This window comes from Drosophila takahashii, chromosome 3R, assembly GCF_030179915.1.
Source record: "Drosophila takahashii strain IR98-3 E-12201 chromosome 3R, DtakHiC1v2, whole genome shotgun sequence".
Taxonomy (NCBI): domain Eukaryota; kingdom Metazoa; phylum Arthropoda; class Insecta; order Diptera; family Drosophilidae; genus Drosophila; species Drosophila takahashii.
Genome location: NC_091681.1, coordinates 35,697,704 through 35,720,437, shown reverse-complemented (window position 1 = coordinate 35,720,437; position 22,734 = coordinate 35,697,704). Strand labels below are relative to the sequence as shown.

General features: G+C 39.4%; 4 protein-coding genes across 4 annotated transcripts; 2 read left to right on the top strand and 2 right to left on the bottom strand.

Moving 5' to 3' along the window:
• Positions 1-473: 473 nt before the first annotated feature.
• LOC108059711 (sphingomyelin phosphodiesterase 1) lies at positions 474-4,600 on the top strand. Its single transcript, XM_017145121.3, has 4 exons — positions 474-1,532; positions 2,956-3,676; positions 4,126-4,275; positions 4,336-4,600. The coding sequence occupies exons 1-4, from the start codon at positions 496-498 to the stop codon at positions 4,480-4,482; spliced, it is 2,055 nt and encodes a 684-aa protein (XP_017000610.2). The 5' UTR covers positions 474-495; the 3' UTR covers positions 4,483-4,600.
• A 791-nt stretch (positions 4,601-5,391) lies between these two features.
• On the top strand, positions 5,392-9,238 carry LOC108059696 (sphingomyelin phosphodiesterase). Its single transcript, XM_017145104.2, has 4 exons — positions 5,392-5,518; positions 6,049-6,940; positions 7,908-8,775; positions 8,960-9,238. The coding sequence occupies exons 1-4, from the start codon at positions 5,392-5,394 to the stop codon at positions 9,077-9,079; spliced, it is 2,007 nt and encodes a 668-aa protein (XP_017000593.1). The 3' UTR covers positions 9,080-9,238.
• A 110-nt stretch (positions 9,239-9,348) lies between these two features.
• Positions 9,349-20,873, bottom strand: LOC108059697 (corticotropin-releasing factor-binding protein). The gene is made up of 7 exons (XM_017145105.3): positions 20,450-20,873; positions 13,183-13,258; positions 10,576-10,862; positions 10,396-10,502; positions 10,214-10,332; positions 9,793-9,956; positions 9,349-9,732 (listed from the first exon to the last, which is right to left on the bottom strand). The coding sequence occupies exons 1-7, from the start codon at positions 20,498-20,500 to the stop codon at positions 9,490-9,492; spliced, it is 1,047 nt and encodes a 348-aa protein (XP_017000594.2). The 5' UTR covers positions 20,501-20,873; the 3' UTR covers positions 9,349-9,489.
• A 637-nt stretch (positions 20,874-21,510) lies between these two features.
• Osi23 (DUF1676 domain-containing protein Osi23) lies at positions 21,511-22,399 on the bottom strand. Its single transcript, XM_017145030.2, has 3 exons — positions 21,982-22,399; positions 21,721-21,923; positions 21,511-21,657 (listed from the first exon to the last, which is right to left on the bottom strand). The coding sequence occupies exons 1-3, from the start codon at positions 22,397-22,399 to the stop codon at positions 21,511-21,513; spliced, it is 768 nt and encodes a 255-aa protein (XP_017000519.2).
• Positions 22,400-22,734: the final 335 nt, after the last annotated feature.

Sequence of the window (22,734 nt, the reverse complement as noted above, 5' to 3'; positions counted from 1 at the left end):
CTTAAGTTTTTTATGTACCTCTTATCTTTTCTATTTAGCTCACAATAATAGAAATGATAAGATTATTATTATTATTATTAGTTTGTACTAAATACTTCGACATTTAAAATATTCATGATTGTATATGATGCAAATACAGAAGGGGCTGAAAAATGTTGTTTCTCTCCTAATTAAGGACCTTATAGCTAATAACTAACGGTCTAATAACTCATGTTTTTAATGCCAATTGGTAATAAATTGCCAAAATAGCCGCTTTTACGATGTACTATTCAAAAATCTGCAATCTGCCCCACCGGAGGCAGATTATGACCGCCTCTTATAGCGAATATAAAAAAATATTCAGAAAGCTCCACGATTGCAGATTAGGCTAATCTGAACCGGCTGAATGGGTTTTCCCGCTCTTGTCAATGGATTGGCCAGCTGGCCGAAAAGAGATAACCGAAGGCTATAAGTGGCCCCACCGCTGGAAGTTATGCTCCAGTTGCTCTGCGAACCATGAGGGTATTCGGAATTGGAGTTCTGCTAGCCTTAACCTCCGGGTTCCTGGTGGTTTCCGCCGTAAACTTGCCCGGAGTGCCGGTGGACTTCGATGTGGACGATCACATCCTGTCCGCCATTGCGGATGATATTTCGGAGCGTCTGGTCAAGGAGTATGTGAATTATTTAAAGACTGGAGTGGAGACCCCTGAGTTCCTGAAGCTCACAAATCAGCTGGCCAAATCGCATAGCGAGAAGGATATATTCACCAGGAATATGCCCGATTTGGAGCCCCGCGATAGCTTTTTTGTGTGCGTTGCCTGTCGCTCGGTGATGAATGTCTTTATTCGCACGATTCGCGAGGAGGAAGGTGAACTGCATGGTGAAAATAGCTCTGTACTCATGAAGGACTTTGCCATGGACTTTTGCCGCCGCCTGAATCTGCAAACGGAGGAGGTTTGCGAAGGACTCATTGATTCCAATCTTCCGAGTGTGGAGTATATTATGAGAAATTCCGAGAGCGATTCCCAGAGTTTCTGCTCGCTGTTCATGGAGTTCAGCTTCTGTAACACTGGTTCCAATGCGGATTACAATTGGACCTTGCCTGTGGATAATACAGGTGAGGCTTTGAGCGGACCAAAGTCGGATACTCCTACCTATAGTGAATCCGATATAAGGATCTGCCAGTTCAGCGATATCCATCATGATCCTCTCTACGAACCTGGAAGTCTGGCCACCTGTGCTGAACCCATGTGCTGTCAGCGGAATAAGGACTCGACCCAGGGAACTAGTGAGGCGGCTGGTTACTGGGGTGATTACAGGGACTGCGATCTCCCTTGGCAGGCCTTTGAATCCGCTCTGGATAGTGCGGTGGTTAATACGAAGTGCGACTATGTCTATCAGACGGGCGATATTGTGGATCACATGGTGTGGGCCACTTCGGTGGAGAAGAACACCATGGTGCTGACCAAGGTCAGTGAGAGGATCAACCAGGCCTTCCCGGAGGTTCCCGTCTATCCCTGCATCGGAAATCATGAGCCGCATCCTCTCAACCTGTAAGTTACCCATTTTACTTGTAAATTTAAAATATTTAACCTTAAGGATCTATTAACAAATACCTTAAATAATATATTCAATCACATTTAACAGATTCATAGAACATATAAACTATTATATTATTTAAAATTTACAATATTTAACCTAAAGGATCTAATATTTAACAGATATTAAAGTAATGCAAAGTCTTACAAATAATCAGTGTTGGGAAAGGTACTGTGTTTTTTTACCTAGGTAAGGTAAAAGGTATTGTCAAAAATAAATACCTAGGTAAGGTAAAGGTACTTAAATTTCCCAGTACCTAGGTAAAGGTAAAAGGTATTTATAAGGTATTTTTTATTTTTTATAATTTTTTTGTTTTGTTCAATGTAATCATTTAAACTTAAAATAAGACTAGTTTTCAGTTTTTAGTCGTCTTAATCAAACAATATCTTTTCATTTCATTTAAATTTAAATGTTTTAATTTTGTGCATATATTTTTAAACCACGCGGCATGAATAATTTTATGCACGTATCACTTCATTAATGTATTTATGAAACCCTCATGTACATATTTGGCGCGCAAAAATTCCGTATGTAGAAACATTGACTATATATTGTGCATATGCATGTATATGCCGTTTGTTTACGTACATACGGAATTTTTGCGCGCCAAATACACTTTGGTTTCATAAATAAATTGATGTAGTGATGGGAACATACATACGTGCACAAAATTATATAAAAAAAAACTGCGATTAGTTTTAACTTCACAAAACAAACAATAGAACGGCTGAATTATTAATGCTGCGTTCCGACTATTACAATTCTGAAACGAAACGATACAATGAAACGATACTACAGTGTCGCAGTCAGATTTGGCTATTTTAAATCAGAGCAATGTTTAATACCTATGTAAGTACCTTAATAATTCCAAAGGTATATAAAAATAAATACCTAGGTAAGGTAAAAGGTACTCAATTATTTGTATACCTAGGTAAGGTAAAAGGTACCACTAAATTGTACCTAGGTACGTACCTAGGTAAAAGTATCTAGGTATGTCCCAACACTGCAAATAATATACTAAATGTATTACAATTTTCTACTAAGTCTTAAAAATAATATATTACAACTATTATAATTTTTTACTAAATATATTTTTCTATTTTCTATCAAATATATTTTTCATATTTAATAGAACAAACACCTGTTGGAATTTCTTATACTCCGAATCAGAAATCTTTTATACATATAGGAACTTAAACTTTCTATTTATAGATGCCATGCATTTAAAATCCTAATCTTATAGATTAACTCGCACTTATAAGTACCTATACCATTAGATCCTTATCTTTGATTTCCTCCTGCATATCACGCAATAATTTATAATGTTTTTGAGCACCTTTACCATAAACTCTAATCTATCTTAACTCTAAATTCCAGCTTCAGTCCCGAGGGCGTTCCGGATGAGATCAGCACCAAGTGGCTGTACGAGCACCTGTACAACGACTGGTCCAGGTGGCTGCCCGCGGAAACTAAGGAGACGATCCTGAAGGGTGGTTACTATACCGTAGTGCCCCGGAAGGGATTCCGTATCATCGCTCTGAACAGCAACGATTGCTATACGGACAACTTCTGGCTGTATCACAGTGGCACCGACAAGATTCCCCAGCTCCAGTGGTTCCACGATACCCTCTTGGAGGCCGAAAAGGCCGGGGAGTACGTCCATGTTTTGACTCACATCCCTTCGGGAGATGGAACCTGTTGGTCCGTGTGGGCCAGGGAATTCAACCGATGCATCACCCGCTTCAGTTCCACAATCAGTGGCATTTTCACAGGACACTCACACAAGGACGAACTTTTCGTTTACTATTCGGAGGACGAAGGACATGCCACTGCGGTCGCCTGGAACGGAGGTGCCGTCACCACCTATTCCAATAAGAATCCGAACTACAGGGAATACTCCGTGAGCCCCGAAACCTTTGAGGTGACCAACCACAAGACCTGGATCTACAATCTCACCGAGGCCAATCTGACGCCCGATGAGCAGCCCAAGTGGTTCCTGGAGTACGAGTTCATCAAGGAGTTCACCGAGGACACGAGTCCTGCGGGAATTGACAAGCTCCTCGACCAGTTTGCCGAGAATCCCACGCTGATGAGGAAGGTGAGTTGAGATCCTTGAGAAAATTAAAATTATTATGATTTTTTGGATAGTATTATATGTGATATTACTTGATATATTTATTGGTGACTATTTATCTATTTATTGTGGCTATTATTATAATTTTTTTGAAATTCTATAAATTATTTTAGAAAAGCTATAAAATTTTGCTATAAAAGATTTAGACAAACAATTTAAATTATTTGGCAAATATAAGTTTAATCAATATTTATGTTTTTATTGTGGATATTTTTATAATTTTTAAAAGTTCTATAAATTATTTCCTAGAAAAAAAATTATTATCATAATTTTTATGGAAAATAGTATCTAAAATATGTCAGAATTTTGATATTTAATATGATTTAATTACTATAAAAAGATTAAGGGAATTACAAAATATTACTTACCAACTATTAGTTTCCGCCACCTTATAACACCCCTCAATCTTTCAGTACTGGCGCTACCGAGTGACCTCTGCAGATCCGCAGGTGAATGGAGGATGTGATCGCACCTGCTTGGCAGGATCTCTTTGTCGCGCTGCTGTGACTATCAATTCCCAGCGAGGACGTTGCGAAGAGCTGCGGGAAAAGCTGTTTGCTTCCGTAAGATGAAACCCTAGAAACCTTTAAATTTAAAACTAATTTTTAAAACTTAACCTTCAGCTGGACAACGAGGAAGCAACTACTCCTGGACCCAGTAGTTCTACCACTCCAGATGATGATGATGGAAACGGAGGATCCTCCACTTTGGCAGTGCTCAGTATTGGATCCCTGCTGGCCATCGTCCTCTCCATCCGCCTTACCCTCTAGTAATCCTCACCTCTAGTAATACCCCCTAAGTCTTATATAATGCGAATGGATTCCATTCTAAAAGCGGCTACTCTCAAGTGGCAAATAGAAGTATGCGCTTATCCCCATCGAAAGATAATCTTGTGCTCACTTTTTTTTACTTTTGGTGGGGGGACTGGGACTTTGTTTTCCTGCCGATTGTCGCACCTTATCGACTAATGGCGATTAGCGCAAATTAGCCAATTGAACCGTGCTGGCCATAAAACACGCCAGTTGGCTACAGGTTTATGGCCAAGGCAATTGGCCAATTTGGACCTACGGATAAGTGTAAGCACGTGCAAAAGAGCTTTGTTTTGGGAATGATTTACAATGGATCGATTAGGCTGAAAATCGTGATCGAAAGTTTGGGATCATGCCATAATCTGAATCACTACAAATTACACAAAAAACACTTGATATGAAACGATGATCAATTTTACTATTTATGACCATGCTCATATCCATTTAAGTGCGAAGGTTTTTTTTTGTATCGAAAAAATATTTAAAAAACACAAACATAAGAGGAGAACTTCAGTTTGTTTTTTAGTTATTTAATATTTTCTTGGAAATAATACTAAACATTTTCTTTAAAATGTATAGTAAATATTTTACAGATTCAATAGCATTTTAGGTAAACCAAACTCTTTTTAAAAAATATTTTTTTCTTCTCTAAATGCGAATAGTGCTTTTTTGTAGGGACTCAAATAAAATCTACCCTTTACCGATTAGCTGGCCAAGAAATCTGTCCTCGAACTCGAATTAGTATGGGCTGACGACCGCTGGCATTTCGTTTTGGGCGATATCAACGCCTTTGATAAGCGGATAAGCTGATAATAGGCGATATTAGGCTATAAGTAGGGGCTCGATTGCAATCCTTTAAGCAGTTTCGCCATGAAGTTGATCTGGAGCACAGCGGTTTTGGGGATCGCCATATGTTTGGTCGGCTGTGCCGCCTTCAGCCTGCCAAATGTTCCCGACTATCTGACCAAGGAACAGCGAGCAGCTGCCGTCATATCAGGTGGGTAAAAAAGGTTCTTAAGAATATAAAAGAAATTCTATATAAAAATTTAAAAAATAAAAAAGAAAATATTTGAAGATCTTTAAAACTAATTTTCTTATTTGATATTTATCTTTCATACCAGTGAGGATTGTGGAATATAATTGTCTTTGTCATTATTATAAGAATAACAATTTATTACCAAAAGTAAAAATCTTACAAAATTGAAAAAAAAAGTCTCACATAAAAAATAAAAAAGTTTTTAAAGAAGTCGCACATAAAAAATCCTTATATATTTTTTTGATAAATACTTTTTTATTTAAATACCTATAAATTATAAAATTTCTTTATGAGAATCGTTGATTATATAAATGAAATATGGCTTCCCATTTTATGAATTAAACTGTCAATCAATATATGAATGGATCAGTTAGTCAGGTAGTCACCAAGTAGAAATTGTCTGGAGTTGTCCAAAAGATAACTGCCAGCTGACAGCTTCGAGTGCCTAATTTTTGACATCCGTGATTGGATTTTTGTTGGATTTTTTGCAGCTAGCGTGGCGGAAGAGATAAGCCGCGAGTACCTGAAGTATCACCGGACGGGCATCGAAACGGAGAGGCTTCAGGAGCTGGGGAAGGATATGCGGAACGGTCACAGCAAAAAGGCCATTTTCACGGAATCCATGGCTGACTTGAGTTCCACCGATCAGTTTTTCGTTTGCACTTTATGCAGATCTACCATAAATGTTTTTGCTCGCACTTTCACCGAGGGAGAATTGAGTGGTCCCCAAAGAGATGACGAGGCCAAGAAATTGTTGCTGGGTATCTGTGATTACTTTGCCATCAGCACCCAGGAGGTTTGCTCTGGTTTATTCGAACTCAATTGGCCTATATTCGATTTTATTCTGAATGAAACTGTGGCCAATTCGCAATCCTTCTGCGGAATGCTGCCCATTCCCATTTGCCAGGTGAAACAGGATGAATATAATTTGACTTTGACCATTCAGGGTGATTCCCCCACCGAATCGAACTCAAATTTACCTGCTAAGAGCTCTGGAGATCATTTGATACTCCACCTGACCGACATCCATTACGATCCCCAATATGCCGAGGGCAGCAATGCCGCTTGCGATGAACCCATGTGCTGCAGGAATTCTTTGGCCGAAGGATCTGATTCCTCGGCAGCAGCTGGTTTTTGGTCGGATTACCGTGATTGTGATTGCCCCAAGCGGCTGATTCTCAGTGCCTTTGATCATATCAAGGAGAACCACAAGATCGAGTGGATATATCACACGGGAGATGTTCCACCTCACAACGTTTGGTCCACTACGAAACAGGGAAATCTGGATATGCTGTCCGAAATCGATGGACTGCTGGCCGAGTACTTCCCCAATACGCCCATCTATCCCTGCCTTGGAAATCACGAACCCCATCCAGCAAATGTGTGAGTAGAGTACCCGTAATTTGCACTCCCCCTAAAATTATTATTAAGTTAATCACCCAGATGGGGGAAAAGTTCAAAGGAACGTGTCCGAAATTGCCTTGAAATGGGTTTTTGGTAATTCTTGGTTATTTCGTCGGTAAGGGTGCTCTTATTTCTGACCCAAAAACATAGAAAAACATTGGGGTCATAAAAGAACTACTACATCTTCGCAAGAACTTCTGTACTTTCCGTCTAGATAAAGTTTATGGTAATTTTTTTCCCATAATACAGCTTATAAAAAAGCTTATAAAATGCGATGTTATAGAACCTCTTTGAATATGGGTACTACAAACTACTTAATGAACGCCCTAAAAATAGATATCGTAAAATTTTTAATAAACTTTTGTTTGAAAACTTCTGTATTTTCCGTCTAGATAAAGTTTATTGTAAGAATTTCCCACCATAGCTCCCCCGCTGCAAAACCATAAAGTATGATATGGTAGCCCCCATAGTAAATATTTACTACAGCTAATTGGTACAATTTTGAATGGAGGTAATACTACCACTAACCGAAACTAATCTACTGAACTTAAAATTGATCGGCTTTTAAACGATTGGGGGACACTAATGATTTTATAGCTTTGCAGCACTTAATTCTTATAATACTATTAATGCATTTTCGTTTTCTTCAAAGGGAAATTCAAGTGGTAGTGAGTTTTTCCAAGAAATTGTAGGGGGTTTCTTATTTTTAAACCTGTTTATAATTGCACTTCTTTATAATTAGAAATAAAAATTTTGGGTGTTTGGTTTTATCAGAAAATTAAAAAAATATTCTTATTGAATATTATAGATAAGAAAAAATATAGATATATATATAAAAATAATTTAGTAAAAAGAAAATATAGCGTTTTAAAATGTTTTAATGGGCCTTTATAATCATTGAAATTTGTTTTTATTAATATAATTATTTTTTTTAATTATTCTATAGTTTCGGCAACGATGAGGTGCCCACAGAGCTGAAAGTGGATTGGCTTTACGAGCACGTTTGGAGTCTGTGGTCCAAGTGGCTGCCCGCCGAGGCCAAGGACACCGTCCTTCGTGGAGGATACTACACAGTCTCACCAAGCGAAGGACACCGAATTGTGGCACTGAACAGCATGGATTGCTATCTGTACAACTGGTGGCTGTTCTACAATGCCTCCTTGATCCAGGAGCAGCTTCAGTGGTTCCATGATACTTTACTAGCCGCTGAGCAGGCGGGTGAATCCGTCCACATTCTCACCCACATTCCCGCTGGCGATGGCGATTGCTGGAGCAGTTGGGCCCACGAATACAACAGGGTTCTCACGCGATTCAATGGCATCATAACTGGAGTCTTCAGTGGTCACACCCACAAGGACGAGATGAATCTGCATTATTCGGAGGAGGGTTTTGCCACGGTTGTCAATTGGAATGGTGGAAGTCTTACTGCCTATTCGAACAAGAACCCCAACTACCGGCTGTATGAACTTGACCCAGAAAACTGGCATGTTTTGGATCATCTTACCTATACCATAAATCTAACGGAGGCAAATTTGAGCCCCAATGAGCAGCCCCAGTGGAATTTGGAGTACCAGTTCACCAAGGAATACACCGAGGATACCAGTCCCGCAGGAATCGATGGATTGTTAGTGGAAATGGCTGAGAAGCCCGCTTTGCTGAGGAAATTCTGGCGCAATAAGTTCACGAACTCCGATCCCAAGTTGGCCGAGGGATGCGATGATAGTTGTCTTAGTAAGACCATTTGTAGAATTGCCACCAGTAATTATCAGGAGCGAACTCGCTGCAAGGAACTGCAGGCCATCCTGGCAGAGAGTGTAAGTATTATCATCGATTTTACATTATGTGGTATGAATTTTGACTTGATATGCTCGAAAACGTAGAAACGATATTTCGGTAATATAAATTTTACCAGAGTTTCATGGTAAAATCGATATGTGTATGAAATACCAGAAATTTACTATCGATTTCTATCTATTATATGTTTTTCTTATTTTTTAGCTGGAAAATGAAACCGATGATGATAATGATGACAATGGAGGTGGAGGTGCCGCTGGTTTAACTGCCCTCAGTTTGGCTTCTCTCTTAACAATCTTAACTGCATCTAAAGTTCTTGGCTAAGACTTATCAATTTGCCCCCCATCTATTCTTAAACCATATTATCAAAAGCGATAATCCTAGACCATAACAAAGGGGCCATAAAACAACTAAAGAAAAACCCGAAACCTCTGGAGATAACTAAAAACCAATAAACACACACGCTTTTTTCTTTTTTTTGTAGTCAACACTCAGAATGTTCGATATACATATATATATATAGTACCTAAGATGCCTCTCGGGTAGCGAATACTTTGCGAATTAGCTGGATTAAGTTAAGAGTTAAGTTTAAGCACTACGATGGAATTCCGGGGAGGTGTTGTCCGCTGATCAGGATTCTTTGTTTTCCACTCTCTTGTTTTTTTTTTACAAACATGTACATATTTTTTTTGGACAGGGTCCTTGGGCTTCACGACTCTTCGACTCTTCAGAGCTTAAAGCGCACAGATGAGCGTGGCAATTTCCATATCCTGCACATCGGCCTTTCGCAGGACAATGGCCGCCTGGTTCTGGAATCTCCCCGAGGACACCAATCTCACGGTGCTCACGCCACAGAAGATGGCCTGTTCGGGACCCAAGTCACTGGAGGCTCCACACACGGCACTGGCCTGCTCCATGCCAATGGGATCCAGACCCGAGGATCCGCCGATCTCTAATCGATCACTGGGCATTTGACACTTGATTGGGGGAATAGGCTTATAAGAAATATATATGGTTTATTTAAGGGCTATAATTACATCGTAGTTAACCTTGGTCTGGGCCCTCACACTCTTGCCGCCTATACGCAAACTGGCCAGGGAAACCACCGCAGGAAAGAGCGCCGAGATGGTGCAGTTGCGAGCCTGGCCAAAGTTGGTCATCTTGTACATGGCAGCCGTTTCCTGGACCAAAATATTACAGGCTAAAAAATCACAAGTAAAAGAAAGTATAGAAAAATGTATAAGAATATTCACGGTTTTTAAATATGGGATTTTTAATAAAGGTGCCCTAAAGTATGCAACAATATATTTTGAGACCGTTCGATTTACTCAGACATATGGTATTCTTATTTCAATGCATACTTTTGGACACCTTTATAAATGATTTATAGACTTTTAATAAATTAAACTTTTAAAATAAAGTTACAAACATTTTATATTCTAAAAAGTGACAACTTACGTTGCGTGATCTTGTGGAATCGCACATTGGCCACAAAGGAGCCTCTCACGGGAATGCGGTACTGGAGCAAAGCGGCATTCTGACTCGAACGGAAGAACTTCTTGTTACTCACTCGCGGCCTGAAGAGTTATTTGGGATTAAGGTAAATTAAGATCCTAATACCAAATCATATCTGCACTCACCACTGCCTGTAATTGTTGCAGAACTCGTAAACACGCTCCTCCAGCGGTCGATGGTGATCCTTAATACCCGGAAAGTACTCGCCATTCAGCTCCCAGCCATCAACAAACTGTTTTAATCCAGAAGAAGAGGAAAGTGGGTAACTCTTGGGCATAATTTAGTGGACACTTTGGAGCACTTACCGCCATTAGGGCTCCTGTCTCGCAGTTCGCATCGTAGTGTTTCATTGTAATCTCGACAATCGTGTCTGGCTCCCCAATCACATAAAGCCCACAGACCTCGGGCTGCAGTTCCTGGACATCTGCTGTCCCAGTTCCACCGGCTGCTCCTGTTCCTCCTCCTGTTCCTTCCCCCGGAACCACCGCCGCCTCCAGTTCGAGCAGAGCTGCCTCCCGATTGAGGGCCGAACTGAGGGGGTTGAGCTTCTTGAAGATGTAGTCACCTGCCTCGGAGGCCACATGCATGCAATCTGAGGAAGGAGGGAAATTGAGAGGGTGGGATTTAATGGCATGGCACTGGGAAAAAAAAGGTGGGAAGAGAGGTTTCTAAGCTTAAAAGAGGGTTCTGAATATTTAAGGAAAAAAAAAGACAGAGGTATACCAAAAACCTCTCCTTAATATTTATATTACATTTTTAAACTTTCGAAAAAATATATAATTTTTTTTTAAACATTTTATCTAAAAAGATTCTTTATTGAAAAAAAATTATTTTTTTTTTTTTTTATATTTTGTTTTTAAATTGGTTTGATACATAGTTAGAAAAATTCGAATTCCATTCAAGGAAATTTGTCTCAAATTTGCTTATATTTAAATACAAGAAACGATTTTAACCTGGTGCACCGAATGCACTTGATGCCTTGAAGCAGTAAGTTAAGTGCAGCAGCCCCCAAAACCGAGTCCGCAAAACCGAATCCGAAACCAATTTGTCTTGGCAAATTTCCACGATATCCTGGAGAACTCCCGAGATTAGGGGTGGGCAATTGAAATCCCCTTTGATTGTTCTTAACTTGGCTCCTGGGCAACAATTAATTTATCATGCGCATCCACTTAATGCCGGCCATCGTTGGCTGATTTATGACCGGCATTATTAGCCGGGCCACCCACTCTTATATAGGCGACATGTACGATATGTGGGTTTGCTTTTTATGACCTCTCGTCCTCCCTGGGATCCCCGTACCATCCAAGCCAGGCCGAAAAACAATTAAACTACTATTTGACTTATTTTTTGTCCCATTCTTGACATGCATGTCACATACTCGGAATGTACTCGTGTGGGCTTTGTGGGATTGGGATGTTCTCGTACGTGAATCCCTTGATGGGGAATACGATGGGAAGGGAGGTCCTGGAAGGATGGGTAAACGGGGCATTGGGGCACCCATCCTGTCACTTGGCGCCAATTTGTTTATGACACTCGCTAATTGCTTTCGAGTGGCGGCTTTTTCGGCCTTTTAACATTTCTGTTTATTACAATCCATAATTGATTAGGCATTATGGTTTAATAATCATAACCAAAGTGGCTGGTAGTTAATGAGTAACCATTAAAAATTCATTTATTTTATTTGGCTTGTAAGTAGTAAGGAAAATGTACTTTTAGTAGATTAACAAAATGATCAGTTTTTTAAAATTAAAGAACTAGAATTCCTTCATTTTTTAAAGTTATTTATTTAATTATACTTTTTAATGTACATAATAAAGATAATTTACTTTTAGTAGATAAACAGAATATCGTAAATAAAGTATTGAAGATTTATTTTCACTTTTTACAAATTTGACAGATGACAATCACTAACTTATTTTTTAAATATTTATTTATTTTTTATTTATATTTTTAAAATAATTTTTAGTTTTATTTCAGTTATTTTTTCTAACAAAAAGAAAAGGTTATCCAATAATCTTTTCATTTTATGTTCAAGACTATTTCGAATTTAATTGTTATTTTTTCCATAACTGCAAAATTTTGATGCGACCTGGTGTCTTTTTTGTTTATCCCAAGGATTAAAGTGCTTATTTATTTGTCCTTCCCAATGGTCTTTCTATTTCTGGATGTGACGTCATTAAGCTGACCCTCCCTCTACAAATAAGTCTCCCCTTGCCCTCTAGAAAATCCACCCTGACTATAAATAAAAGCAATTATAAATCGGCATAGCCACAGATTTGTTGATGTTTCCACCTGATTCCGAGATTGTGAGACTGATGCAACTTTACATTTTCTGTGACCTGTGACATGCGGTTGCTTTGACGATGGTTTTCCCCTGGGAAATGCTAAAAGGGAAGTGGATAGAAAATCCGGGCGAGGGATTAAGTCAATTGAAGTTGGCACGAGTTGCTGGCCATCCTATTGAAATTTATTAAGTTTTCCTTCGCCGGAATCACAATATTCCATTTCTATGGCCATCGAGTGACCACAAGTTTGTAATCTCAATCTACCATTTCCATTTGGACAGTTTGGGTCAGAGTTTCGAGCGGGGGGATACTTGGAGTGCACTTTGATTTGAATTTTAATGGGCAATAAATTCGTGTGTTGCCTGGTTGTACAAATTGCGTATACGCCCTGGGTGCCCAGCTGGTTTGGGGATGATGATACTACCAGAAGCGCTCACAACTTATGCAGAAATCAATTTGAGAGACAAGTAAACAAGGTTTAGAAAAGCGCTTTAAACTTGTCGCTGCCGCCAAAGTGCATTTCCCATTTTCCATTTTCCGCCGAGGGCACTTGACTGCAAAAGTTTCCCCATCCCCCTATTCGTTGAATCTGTATATGAGGTGGGGGCTATGGGGATCTTAACTTACCTGAGACCGTGTGCACATTGTGCGGCACCGCAGGGTTGGGGAAAAGCTCAAAGGAACGCTTCACACTGGGCCAGGCCTGAAACATAAATTACACAGAAAGTAAGGCAGTGCACTGACAAATTTTCCTTAATTGGAGTAAGTATTAAATAAATATTATATTTTGGAAAGGAAAGTATTCAATTAGACAAAAAATATTTATTTCAATATCCATTAAATACAAAATTGAGAACAGAAAAAATCACTAATAGATATTCTTTATAAAAAAATTTAGATTATTTAGGGCCGGTTTCTCGAGTCCCTGTCAAAGTCCCTGATAGCTATCTGTTCGAAAAACTTAAAGACCGGATAAACTGTTCGTAAACGCAAATCGGCTTTCTCCACTGCTTAAATTTATCTAAACGAGAAACAATTACAGAGTGCTGTTAACGCACAGAATTGTACTGTAAAGCGTGAAAAATGGCGTGCTTCGATTATTTCATCAGCTGTTTGGGTATAATTCAAAGGAAAAGTCAGCTGTGATTTCGTTTCTTCTACTTAGTTGGCTTTGGGAAATCAGCTGTCATTATATCGAGTCAAAAACGCTTAACAAGGACTCCGAGTCCCTGTCAAAATTAGCTCTCACATTGTTGCTCGAGAAAGCCAAAATGCCTTAGCAGGGACTTTATCTGTTCGAGAAATGTTAGCCGGCACTCGAGAAACCGGCCCTTAATACCCTTTCTAGAAAAGGTTTGTATTTTCGTAGGTAGAATGTATACAACATTTTATTTCATATATATTTTCCTAAAACAAATTATATAAAAAACGGGTATTCTTTTTTTGTGTTTTATCTTTAAGCTCGTAAACCATTTTTAAGCTCGTAAGCCATCGCTTTTATTTATTGTTGAAGGCTTAAGCTACATTTAAATGTCCCATTATAATTGATTTAAACAGTAATTCTTTTTTGTGTAGCCGCTAACCAGAAAATAATAGACATTGCTCACATTTTAATAAAACTTTTCCGAAAGTAATGTTTTTTACGTAAAGCTCCCCTCCTGCTGACTGCAAGTGAACGTAAAAACTGACTCGGATCCGGAGCAGTCAGGCAGTGGCTCCTGTTTCTCCAACTCCTCCTCCTGCCCCTTACAATCTCCACACAAAAGACAGACAGCCAGACGAGTAGGGGGAAAGGGTCCTGGCCCAAGGATCAGCGGGATGTCCTCGCCGACTAATGTCCGCCGACTTCTGTACTTCTGTACTGCTGTAGCCAAAGAAAGAAACATCGCGGGGGGCGCAGCTAATGCGGCACTTAGCGACCAGCCCACAAATGCAACTGCAGAGGATGCCAAATGGGGGACAAGAGGTCATCCGGGACACAGGACAATAGCCGCTTTTAATTAAACTACCACACACGATTCTCCAATAAACAAGAATAGAGCAGATGACGCAGAGAACGTGCTTGGGATATATATATTTTTATCTATATATTTCCAAGAGGTCAGGAAATATTTTAAGTATGACAAATCGGGGGCAAAAAGTTAAAACTTTTTATTAAGGAACGACATCGCAGCCATTTTTTGCGCCCTGCTTTTCTCGCATTTCTCAAATTTTATGATTGATTAGTGGTAACTTTTTTCCAGATTTTCCTGTTAATTGAAATCGCAGCCCCCAGACCGCTGGGAAATTGATAAATGGTGACGCATTGGCCGCGGGCTCAAATAATTGAGTTCCGGCCAAAAGCCAAAAAGTTTTCGGGGGCATCGGACATTTGTTTGCGCAACACTCGAGCTTTGGCTTTCGCGAGTCGTTATGGAACTGTCAATTAGTGGCGGTTTGTGCCGCACCAACTTTAATCCCCAAAGATATCCCTAAAAAAACATAAACCTAAAAATCTGACGTCACAAATCTTTAGTCAAGAGTCTGGATAAACTGTCAACGGGCTGTAAATAAATAATAAACACGATCCCTTTGAAAACACACTTGGCAGCGGGCTCATTTGCATAATCACAATGCTGCCACCGGATTTTTAGGGGATGCGCCAGCTGCTCCCTGAAAAGGTTTCATTGGGACCTGGATTGCTATCCGAAAAGTTGCCACGGAGATCCGAGGATTCTGCCGGCCATTCAAAGTGGCTGAAAAACTTTGTGGGCGGCGAGGGGATAGAAAAATAGACGGAAAAAATAGAAAAGTTCTATGGGCATTGTGACAATCCTGCGAAGAATCCCAGTAAGTCGACGCACCTTGCCATTGAACCTGCATTTCTGCATTTATTGGCTATTGAATAATGGGCTTTTATTAGCTTTCCATTTGAAATCATAATTCAAAGCTGTGGAATTTAGTTTCTTGGCATTTAATTTGCCAAGAAACATTAATTTTATAAATTTCATCGGATATAAATATTCACGAAAAGAGTCGAAATCGTATTAAAATTACTAACTTATTTATTGTTATCAAAAATGTCTAAAAATAATTTCATATTCGGGCATTTTATTTATTTATAAAATAATGTATTTAATTTATTTTAATTTTTCAAAATTAGTGGTTTTCTTTAAAAGTTAAATAAAGTAAATTTCTCAATTTATTTTCCTGTAAATTATTCTTGAATTTCAAATGTAAAAAAAATTCTTTATAATTTTGAAAGCCTGGCTGGAATTCTTAATGAATTAACTAATTGAAAAAATTGGAATATTCAATTAGTTGTTTTTACTTTGGCCTGTTCTATTTTAAAATGTTCATTCATATCTTGTCAGCTCGGAAGTCGCGTGAATTGATTAATGAGCCTGTTGTTCTGCTGCCGAGTCAATCAATTCCAGCACTTTTCAGTATTATTATGCAGGATAAGGGAATGGGGGCGAAGGTCGTCGTAGGCGGCAGATTCCTTTGTTCCCGTCACTCTGGGAAAAACCCGCTAATTAGCCGGGGATATGCGAATCAGGTCTTCACATGCCACTGCCGGGGATTTAAGATGCCAGAAATATTTTTGTGACTTGATTAAAAGTTCGCTTAGCGACACTTTGGGTGGCGGAAGGAAGCACCTGGCGAAATTCGAATCCTTTTTCCAAGCGGGGTCAGGTAAATATTGACTTTCGGCATTTCGCGGCAGGAGATCCGGTGGTAATCCTTCGGCAAAAAGTAAACACTTACACTTTCGCATCGAAATTGGAATTGGGGGAATCTTGGGGAATGACTAAGTTATGAGACAGCTTCAAAGGCTGTTCGGCTTTAAGAAAAGGAATGGCTACCATGAATAAGTGATATCACTCGCCAGAGTCCAAAGACGAAGAGCAACAGGCTGCCATTGGACCATCAAATATTTAGACGTCTTTATGGCCAGCGTAAATTTCACTCAGCGATTCGTTCTGTAAAGGATTCGTTCGTCTAACTGAGTGATGATGGCTCAAATATGCGCATAATGCCGGATGCCCAGGGAGAATATTGCAGGGAATTAAGTCAAATGAATGGCTACGAAATGAGCAGCGAACGGAAGGAAAAATGAGTCCCAGGGGAACCAAGAAACATTCTGAGTAGGTATTTAATAATGACCCTTTCCTTATTTGTTTCCCATTTTATTCTGCGTCAGCAACTCACTCAACTCTGTGATTAAAAGTTAAGCCCGGCGTTTGTCAGCGCTTATAGTCATCAAGTGAAAATCCCAGGATTTAAACGGAAAGCCGCAAATGAATTCGATTACGCATACGCACTGTTGCACGAACGAGCGAGTGGTGGTGTTTTTTATTGGCTTTAATCATTTAATTAATTTCGCGCAACCGCAAATGAACTGTTAAATGCAATTTGGCCAAAAAGTTATTTTGGTCTCACCGCCATTTTGACGTCATGCTTTTGCAAATCTAAAATGCAGTGTGGGATGATGTGTGTGTGGTTCCACAGCGGAAATTAGTTCTGCTCCTCGATTTTTATCGAACATATTGCATTCGAGATTTATGCAAGACGTTCTGCCAGAACGGAATTGAATAGACGGCATAAATTTCGCGCAACTGCTGCTACATGATGGAGGAAATTTATGGAAATTAGAGGGATCCCAGGAACCATATTTTGGGTGATGCCAGCCGGATATTGGACCATAAGAGCCCTTTGTAGCGAACTCAATTACAACTGACAGAGAGAGGAAAACAATATATTTATGAAGGTTCTAAATATTGAAATTTCAAATTGGTGATAATTAAAGTATGGAATTAGTTTTCTTTAATAAATAAATACCTTTTTTTAAATAAAAGTATGTTATGTATATATGCTACAAAAGAGTGTAATTTCGGAAGAACTATAAAAATAATTTTTTATTGCATACTTTTGGGCACAGATTTAAAAGATTTTAAAACTTTGATAACTTCTAAAACATTTGCTTTGCTTAGTAAAAGTAAATATTTGTTCAGAAAAGCCATAAAATCTCTCCCTTTTAAACACTCCATTTTTCAGTGCACTTTTCCCTAATTGGCAATGAAAAGCGTATGTAAATTAGAGGGAATAAAGCGGCAAATCCCTGGCAGACTCACCTGATCACCCCATTTTGTGGGTGCTGCAATTAGAGGTCACCTCTGAATGTTAAAGCTTATCTTTCATGTCTTTTCCGCTCCACAACTTGTTTATCCTCCTCCCCTCCCCTGCCCTTCCCTCCTCGAGTTGCACCCGTTGACATTCATGGTTTAATTGTTGTCGCTCTCACATGTTGCCAGAGTGAAAAACGAAGCTCTGCGGCGGAGGGAAAACAGGAAAATGCGGACGGAAATGGGACAGCAGGGGTGTGGCTGTCATGTCCTGGCTTAAATGGCTGTAAAGTGCCAAAGCGTCGGTGTCAACATTAAGCGCACATCAAGTGCAGGACTCGCTGGCAATCGAGTAGCAGGAAGTGGGATTTGTGGGGTCGGGGGAAAAACGCAGGAAAAACTCGAGGAAAATCTCGTCCCTGTCCAAAGTGAGTGACCACCGCTATACACCCACTATCACTACCGCAAGAAATGAGAACGAGTCAGTTGCAGTTGCAGTTTCATTGCCTTCGAATCGTTGGGTTTTCCGCTCAGGTTTTCCCAGCCCTCGAATGTTTGGTTTCTGCCACCGCCCACGGCTCAAACGGCAGGTGGGAAAATTTACATTTATCCTTGGCCATTGAAGTGGATTCCCAACATCCTGGCTTCCTAGGTTCCTGGCTTCCTGACTTGACCCACAATGTTGCCATTAAGCAAACAGATCGCAGGCTCTCCACTTGATGGATGGCAGGAGTCGAGAAATGAACAAGAGAGAACGCTATAGTCGGGTTGTTGTCCCGACTATCTAATACCCGTCACTCAGCTAAAGGGAGTGCGAACCCTGTGTCGGGTTCGTGTCCCCACTAATAATCGTAACTCAGCTAAGGGGAGTGCGAGGGAGATAGATATATAATTTTTGATTGCGTATAACTTTTTAATGAATGGTCCGATTTGAAAAATGTCTTCTACATTTCGATAGGTATAAATATACACAACAAAATTGCATTTATACTTCTCGGAAATCTTTAAAGATGTGGGCGCAGGACCCATTTAAAAATCGTTAGTGGGCGATTGTGGGCGTTAGAGGGGGCGTGGCGCTCGGCTAAAATAAACTTGCGCTGCGTAGGAAGCCAAAGAATATGTGTGGGAAATCTCAACCTTCTAGCTTTTGTAGTTTCTGAGATCTCAGCGTTCATACAGACGGACAGACGGACAGACAGACAGACAGACAGACAGACAGACAGACAGACAGACAGACAGACAGACAGACGGACAGACGGACATGGCTAGATCGACACGGCTAGTGACCCTGATCAAGAATATATATACTTTATGGGGTCGGAAACGCTTCCTTCTAGCTGTTACATACTTTTGCACGAATCTAGTATACCCTTTTACTCTACGAGTAACGGGTATAAAAATAGAACCCTAATCGGCCAGCACTTTCGAATATTTTCATAACCAAATGGCTTTTGTCTTTAGCAGGCCAACATGACAAATGGCATGTATTATTTTAATATTTAAATGTTGTATGGATTTCATGCCAGCATTATTCGGGTATTCAAAGAAAATTCAATAAACGGCAGAAACTTTTTTTTTCCCCCAGATGTTTAATCGAAAATATATAAAATTCATTGTACAAACTTACAAAAAGAAAGGATTCGATAAATAGTTTTTTTTTAAATAAATTATTTAGGTGTCTAAAAGTATGCAACAAAATATTTTAATTCCTATAGATCCTTTTTTATTGCATTATTTTCAACCGAAATAAATACGATTTTAAAACTGCTAAGGTGAATTTTTTTCTTACTCCTACACTTTTGTCTTGAATTTCATAAAATACCTTTAGTTTTTTTCTTATTATACCCACCCTTGCCATTTCAATTCAACCCTTTTTTTGACGGTTGAAAAAGATGGATTCGATTGGTTATTTTTGGCGGCTGCTATCTTATCTGTCTTGGAGGAGTCTCAATCATAATTAGCTGATTTGTCAGCACGAGTTCTATTTTTGGTTTTCGGCTGCAGCCAAATGTCACGGGAAACTTTTTCGCCCCGATTGGGCCATTACCAAATCGAATTAAATATTCATTTGCGACGCGGCCAGCAAACTTTGACCCGCTGACCCGCTTGGACTTTCATAAATTGATTACCAACTCGGTTCGCAACGTGAGCCTAATGAAGGTAATCTGTTCTAGCATAAGCGAAAGGCTAAAAGGGCTGCCAGAAAGTTTGGCAATAAGGCCAAAAGCCTAGAATCAATCAATCCAACGAGGCAACGAATCTCGGCCGAAAGAAATTAGATCAAGTCATTAGAACAACGTGGAAACAAAAGTTGGCCCAACTTGTTGATCGAATTACAAGGAATTACACGCGTGACTTTGTCACCTACTGATAAACTGAGAAAAACAGTTTGTAAAAGTTTATTAATTTATTTATTAAAGATAATAGCAAAGTTTACAAAACTAAAACTAACATCATGGGTTGTTGTGCTAGCTGCGGGGCTTTCGACTAAAAGTTTGTAAAAGTAATTTTAAATATTGTTGGGAAATCGAATATTTTAAATCACTTTTTCAAATATAAAACTTTATGTTTCTTTTGAAATTATTATTAAAATATTAATGTTAAATAACTAAAGAAAACAAATTCTAACTGCAGTAACAAAAAGATAATTAGACGGTTTTGTATTATATATTTTCTATTTGAAGTGTCTATAATTATATTATAAATTAGACTTTTAATTTTAGTTTTTTTAATATTTCAGTTATACAAAAGCACAAAATAGCAATTTAAGTTCTTAGCCCGACACTTACCTGTACGCCCAGCACAATCATGGATAAATAGAGATACACGACCAACTTCATGGCGACTTCCGATTTTCGAAACCTCGGCGCAAAATAAAGTCAATCCCCGCGGGGAGATTGAGTTTCAGTTTTTTTTGTTGGCGGCTGAGGCGAGTTTTCAATTAACCCTCAAGTTCCGGAGCGCCTTCTTTTGATCCTTCTGCTGATGGCCTGACCAGAGATTAGAGCAGGAATCACGCACCCAATAACTTCATTAGAGCGTGGAATTAGCGACGGAGGCACGCGATGCTCACTGGGCATACGTTGCGTATACTTGATGCGGGTTTCAAATTGCGCCGGAGAAACCGTTTTTAAATTCTAACTTTTTCTTATAAGGGAGAAAGAAATGAAGAAACCGTTGCAGGACAAAAACAAGGACGATGCGTCAACGCTGCCGCCCGACGACCGAGTGTTGGTCCTTATCAGCGCCGCATTTCCTTTTATAGCCAGCCAGCCAGTCGAGTTTTCCGAGTTCTCAACTTTCTAAACTCTCTTCTGTGCGGTTTTCCTTTGAGGTATTAGGTTGTGTTTTGTTTATAATTTTCTTAAGATTTTTAAAGTATTTTTCTGGAACCTTTTCTTTATAATTATTCCCTTAGTTTTAGTTTATTTCTAATTTTACTTTGATTTCCATTGCACTTTTTTGAAATACTTGCCGCTGTTTGATTTTCCACCACTATTAGCTTTTCTGGTGAATTTTCTTGGGGCATTGCCAACATGTAAGGAAAAGCTGAGGTGAAAAGCTTTTTCAAATGGAAATACGATTTAATTTATTTAAACTTAAATGCTGACTCTTTCTTAGACAATTTTCCTAATTAACAATTTGAAACGGAACTTTAGATGTGCTCTTTTAGCATCTCAACAATAAATATATTTTCCTTATAAATAAATCAATTTAATTTCCTTACTAATAAATATTTTTAGGAAGTTTTTCAAGTTTTCAGATAAATCTAGGAGTTATTTTATTTATATATTTTGGTTTGCTGTACGAAAAGCAGTTCCCAATTTTAAAGTTCTCTTCTATAATCGTTTTACTTTAATCCCATATCCAAAGTGGGAGCTACAGCAACGGGAATGGGCACATTTCTGGGATGACTGACATCCCCTCTATCATAGTAACCTCCTAGATGCTCTCCTGGAACATGATAGAGTCCATAGTGCAATCCATTGTTGGCTACCTGTAAGTAAATAGTTATTATATCTTAAGATATAGGTAACTTAATAACCTAACTTCCACTTACCCTTTTTAATCCGTTAATGGAGGCCAAAAGCAGGGCCATCTTGGCCAGTAATAGAGCTTTTCCGCTGACTATAGACAACATTTGGAAGCCCATGGGCACTAGAATGGCACCCAAGGCGGTTACTCCAAACATCATGGTGATGATCATGTTATAACGATGTCTTCTCAGTCGGGCACTGCCCACAGGATCGCTGGAAGAACTCTCTAAAAGAATAGATCTTAAGTTAACAAAGATAGATATAGAAAATAAACTAAGACCCACCACTACTTAGATATCTCTCCGTTAGTTTTCCCAAGTTCACTTGCAAAGTGTGGGTCGTCAGACCCTTGGCCAAACTCACGGCCAGTTGATCGAACCAGGTGAGATGCTTCAGATCCTTCCGTTCATCTTGGTGCCTCGAGGTATTTGCCGTGATATTCGGGGCCATTACCAGACGCACTCCATCGTATAGGGAAATCTCGGGCGACGACATAATGCCCTCGAAGATGTGTAAGCTTCTTGAGCGGAAACATGACCACAGACTTTGCGATACTCCCGATTGATAGCAGTCTCGAAGGTCGCCGCGTAACTTTCTCAGCTGGGATATCCATGATTTATTATCCTTATCCTCTCCAGCTGCAAAACGATCGCTTAGGATCACTCCAAGTAGGATTACTATTAGTCCCGACTGAACTCGCATTGTTCACGGCACGAATAGCAAAATGAAACTGCATCAGAAGTGCCACCATCTATGAGGTTTTTATAACCCATCGATGGTCAGTGATCGGCGACCGATTTCGTTCAGTGCACCCGGTCATTGGGGCAGACATATATGGGCATACATATTGGAGACTGAAGATCCCTAACGGTTTCTTTTAGCGGTCATGGTCGACGGACAGTTGTTGACTTCGAAACCGAGTCTTCTGGGCAACCCAGAAAACCAAATGGGCGATGCCTAAAATTAACTTGTCAACATCGATTTGCAAATCAACCACCAATGCACAATTCTAATCAGATGCGTTTCGTTTCGACCCT